This window comes from Myodes glareolus, chromosome 18 (genome assembly GCF_982192425.1).
Source record: "Myodes glareolus chromosome 18, mMyoGla1.1, whole genome shotgun sequence".
In the NCBI taxonomy this organism is placed as follows: domain Eukaryota; kingdom Metazoa; phylum Chordata; class Mammalia; order Rodentia; family Cricetidae; genus Myodes; species Myodes glareolus.
This window is the reverse complement of record NC_142043.1, coordinates 72,400,996-72,405,728: the sequence shown is the minus strand read 5'-3', so window position 1 is coordinate 72,405,728 and position 4,733 is coordinate 72,400,996. Positions and strand designations below refer to the sequence as shown.

General features: G+C 37.2%; 1 protein-coding gene across 1 annotated transcript; it reads left to right on the top strand.

The window, feature by feature from the left end:
• Positions 1–2,007: 2,007 nt before the first annotated feature.
• LOC146890804 (olfactory receptor 14J1-like) lies at positions 2,008–2,969 on the top strand. The gene is given in 2 exon segments (XM_085680064.2): positions 2,008–2,329; positions 2,332–2,969. Coding segments are annotated over 2 exon segments (960 nt in total).
• The last annotated feature ends 1,764 nt before the right edge of the window (positions 2,970–4,733 follow it).

Here is a 4,733-nt window from a genome sequence, read left to right as displayed (position 1 = left end):
CATAAGCCAATATTGTTATTTAAGTTACTAACGCTTACATTTTTCCTATTAAAATGTTTTACTCCAGGCTGATGAAACTGTCTGTGTGGATCAAGCAAAACCAGTTTTAGGAAGGACATAAACATGCCTCCTGTCTCATTACATGAATGATCAATATTCCTCACCTTTCTTACCTCTCAGTGTACTGGTTGATTTGTCAGATCAAAATAGTAATGTTAAATGAATGAATAGAAAAAATATTACTAACAATAATTATGTTTATTATTTTACCAACCTCAAGGAAAAATATTATCAAAGAAGCAGATTTTGGGAGCAAGAAAACTATGAGAAACATGAGTGGGATCTCTGGTCTGCACTGATTTCTGTTGTAGGACATGAGGCTTGAAGAAATCAAACAGTGTGAGGCTATTCTCAAGGGATTAAAGTTATTACTTAAGGTACACAGAGTGTGAGACAAGAGTCTTTCACACATGAATTGTATCGTATGAAACAAAAGTTATCAAGTTGATTTAACAGTGTTTTATTTTCCTTTAGATGAAGGATCTTTCTATGAACCGCACACTGGTTTGAACTCAGCTGCTATGGCCACAGGTCCCGGGATTCTTTTCCTCATGTCATGTGTGGCTCTAAAACCATTTTCACTGTAATCAAACACCAACATCCTGTCAAGTAATTAGATATAGGTTTGGGATGATTTGGTATTGGGTTCATTTCTTGCAAAAGAGATGTGCGGGCGGTGGAGTGGGTTAGTTCTGTCACAGGAGAAATGCCACTAAGTGGAGAATGCCTCAAGATTGAAGATGGTGACGTCAGTTTTATTCTGTGTTTGCATTTGTAAGTATATGAATTTTAAGAAGACACAAGAAAATATCTGGTGATGTCTCACAGGACTTAAAATCTCAAAAGACTGACTGAGCATGCTGGTCTTGTTACCTAGAATGCAGTAAGAGAAAACATGAGGGAAGCTGACACTTTATTAAATTCTTTTCAACCCTCAAACATGAACATTATCCTGCAAGGAGAGAATGATGGGTTATTATCAATCCCCCAAATATCAAAGCAAAGTATCAGAAACTAAAGCATGACTTCTCTTCTATCTGAAACATAAATGACTTTAGTTATCTAGTCTCTTATTGAAGTTAGGCCCTGGATTTTGGCCATTTTCCTCCACATCTTTAAGCACCTCAAGAACTCGCCATCGGTCTTTGCAATTGTCTTTGCTTTGTGGCAAGTTCGGAGAACTATTTGATTCTGTACCTGAAGGCTATTAGTATGGACATCACTTCAAACAGAAGCTGCTCATCCCCTAAACCACTTCACAAAATGAAGTAGGATGCATAAATTGAGAGTGAGTATTCCGCTTAAGCAAGTGCTTTGTGTTCTTGATTTCAATAACCACTGAATGCTAATTTAAGAACAATAAAACTGCTCATTTTTACACTTGATTCTACAATAACAGACCCTCTCTCTGTAATGACAGCATTGTTTGCTAAAGAAAATGCCTGTTTCCAGTGGACAACAAACTATATTTTAATTCCCGGTACATTCCCTATGCATGCCCATTCCATTTTTTAAAATGTCCTACACGCATAACCAGTCCTATGTTTGAAAACCTCTCATCCACAGCCCATCACTGATTTTCCAATTGATGACTCAAATAAAAGCAATGGGTTTCAATTGAAAAAATGAAATTATGCTTTTTCATAGGGCAAACACAATGATGTTCCTTGAGAAAAACCAATGATGGAATGCATGAATATTTACCCGCAACTACGGCTTTAAGAGAATAATGTGAACTCTATGAATATGAGAAAATTGTGATCTCACTTAAGTTTCCCAACAACTAGAGTATGTCCAGTTTAATACACACACATACATAGACATGAATTTAGATTATTGAATTATTGAAATAAATACTTATGAACAAATAAATAGTGACTCCGTATCTTATACTGCATTTACTATACATTCTATTCTCCAGCTGCTACCACAATTTCTGTTCTTAAAATGTCTGTGAGAAATATAACCACAATGAGCGGATTCCTCCTGATGGGGTTCTCTGACAACCATAAGCTGCAGATCTTGCATGCTTTGCTCTTCTTGGTGATATACCTATTGGGATCAGCCGGTAACTTCACCATCATCACCATCACAACACTGGACCCGCAGCTCCAGTCTCCAGTGTATTACTTCCTGAAGCACCTTTCCTTTCTGGACCTCTCATCCCTTTCTGTCACAGTTCCCCAGTCTATTGCCAATTCCCTGGAAGGCAGTGGCTACATTTCAAGTACCCAGTGCATGCTTCAGATTTTCTTCTTCACAGCTTTTGCTGTAGTGAGATGGCCATTCTTACAGTGATGTCATATGATCGTTATGTTGCTGTTTGCTTTCCGCTGCACTATGAGGTCATCATGAGTCCCAGAAAATCCATGTGGGCTCTGGTAGCAGTGTGCCTAAGTGGGTTCATCTCAGGAACTTTGTACACAGCAACTATATTCTCTACCAGATTCTGCAGGGCCAAAATAATCCACCAGTTCTACTGTGACGTCCCCCAGTTGCTCAAGCTCTCCTGTCATAATGATTATTTTGCAATGATGGGAGAATTTGCTCTAATGTCTGTGCTGGGCTTTGCCTACTTCATTGGGATTGTCCTCTCCTATGTGCACATATTCTCCACAGTTTTCAGGATGCCCTCAGCTGAAGGCCGGTCTAAGGTCTTCTCTACTTGTCTGCCCCACCTTTTTGTTGTCTCATTGTTTCTTTCCACAGGCTATTGTGAATATCTAAACCCAACCTCAGGCTCCCCAACTGTTTTAGATTTCTTGTTCTCTATTTTCTACGCAGTTCTGCCCCCAGCACTCAACCCTGTTATCTACAGTCTGAGAAATGAGTCCTTGAAGGGCGCTATAAAGAAGTTACTGTTAAGTGAAGAACTCATTGAGAAAAAAATCATTTTTTTCTTTTGGTAGTAGATGATAAAACTAAATACAAAGAATGTTTGTAGTATTTTGAATATGTTAATTATGTTGTATTATGGATAACAAGATATTTTCTAGATAATGTATTTTATAGACGTATTGCATAGTAAAATTTGATGTGATTCTTTTAACCTATGTCATTAAATACACTGTTTTTTCAAGTTACTAAAAATATAATTATAATCTAGTACTATAGACCCAGTTCTTCCTAACTTTCCCAGTCCTTTGGCAATAAAGAAAACGCAAACTGAGGGCCAGCTGGATATGGAAAGTATAGGTAAACGAACAGAGACTTCAGAAACAAGCATAACCAATAAAATACAAGAGATAGAAGAACGAATCTCAGATTCTGAAAACGCCATAGAGAAAATAAGCGCTCTGATCAAAGAAAACAGCAAATCCAACAAATTCTCATCACAAAACATTCAAGAAATCTGGGACATAATAAAAAACCAAACCTAAGAATAATAGGAGTAGAAGAAGGAGAAGAATTGCAGATCAAAGGCCCAGAAAATATATTCAACAAAATTACAGAAGAAAACTTTCCCAATCTAAAGAATGATGTTTCTATGAAGGTTCAAAAAGAATACAGAACATCGATCTGGATAAAAAAAAAAAAAACCATCCCCTCACCATATAATAATCAAAGCACAAAACATACAGATTAAAGAAAGAATATTAAGAGCTGCAAAGGAAAAAGGTCAAGAAACTTATAAAGGTAAACCTATCAGACTTACACCGGACTTCTCTATGGAAACCATGAAAGCCAGAAGGTCCTGGATAGAGGTACTGCAGAAACTAAGAGACCATGGATGCAAGCCCAGACTACTATGCCCAGTCAAGCTATCGTTCACTAACAATGGAGAAAACAAAATATTCCAGGATAAAAACAAATTTAAATAATATGTAGCCACAAATTCAACCTTATAGAAAGTAGTAGAAGGAAAATCACAACCCAAGGAATCCAACATTGCCAACACTGCCTACAATAACCCAGACATCTAGCGACCCTTCACAACCACAACTCAAAGAAGAAAAACACACAAACTCTACTACACACACACACACACACACACACACACACAAATAATAACCGGAATCAACAACCACTGGTCATTAATATCACTTAATATTAATGGACTCAACTCACCTATAAAAAGGCACAGACTAAGAGATTGGATACGAAAACAGGATCCAACATTCTGCTGTTTACAAGAAACACACCTCAACCACAGAGACAAACACCTACTCAGAGTAAAGGGTTAGGTAAAGGTTTTTCAAGCAAATGGACCTAAGAAAGCGGGTGTGGCCATTCTAATTTCCAACAAAATTGACTTCAAACTAAAATCAATCAGGAGAGATGGAGATGGACATTTTATATTCATAACAGGAAGAATTAATCAGGAGGAAGTCTCAATCCTGAATATCTATGCCCCTAATATAAAAGCACCCACTTATGTAAAAGAAAAACTGCTAGAACTCAAAGAAGTCATCAAACCACACACATTAATAGTAGGAGACTTCAACACACCTCTCTCACCAATGGATGACATTGGTCAATCAGACAGAAACCCAACAAAGAAGTAAGAGAATTAATAGAGGTAATGAATCAAATGGACTTAACAGATATCTATAGAACATTCCACCCAAATAGGAAAGAATATACCTTCTTCTCTGCAGCTCATGGAACCTTCTCGAAAATAGACCACATACTCAGTAACAAAGCAAACTTCCACAGATACAAAAAAATATCAG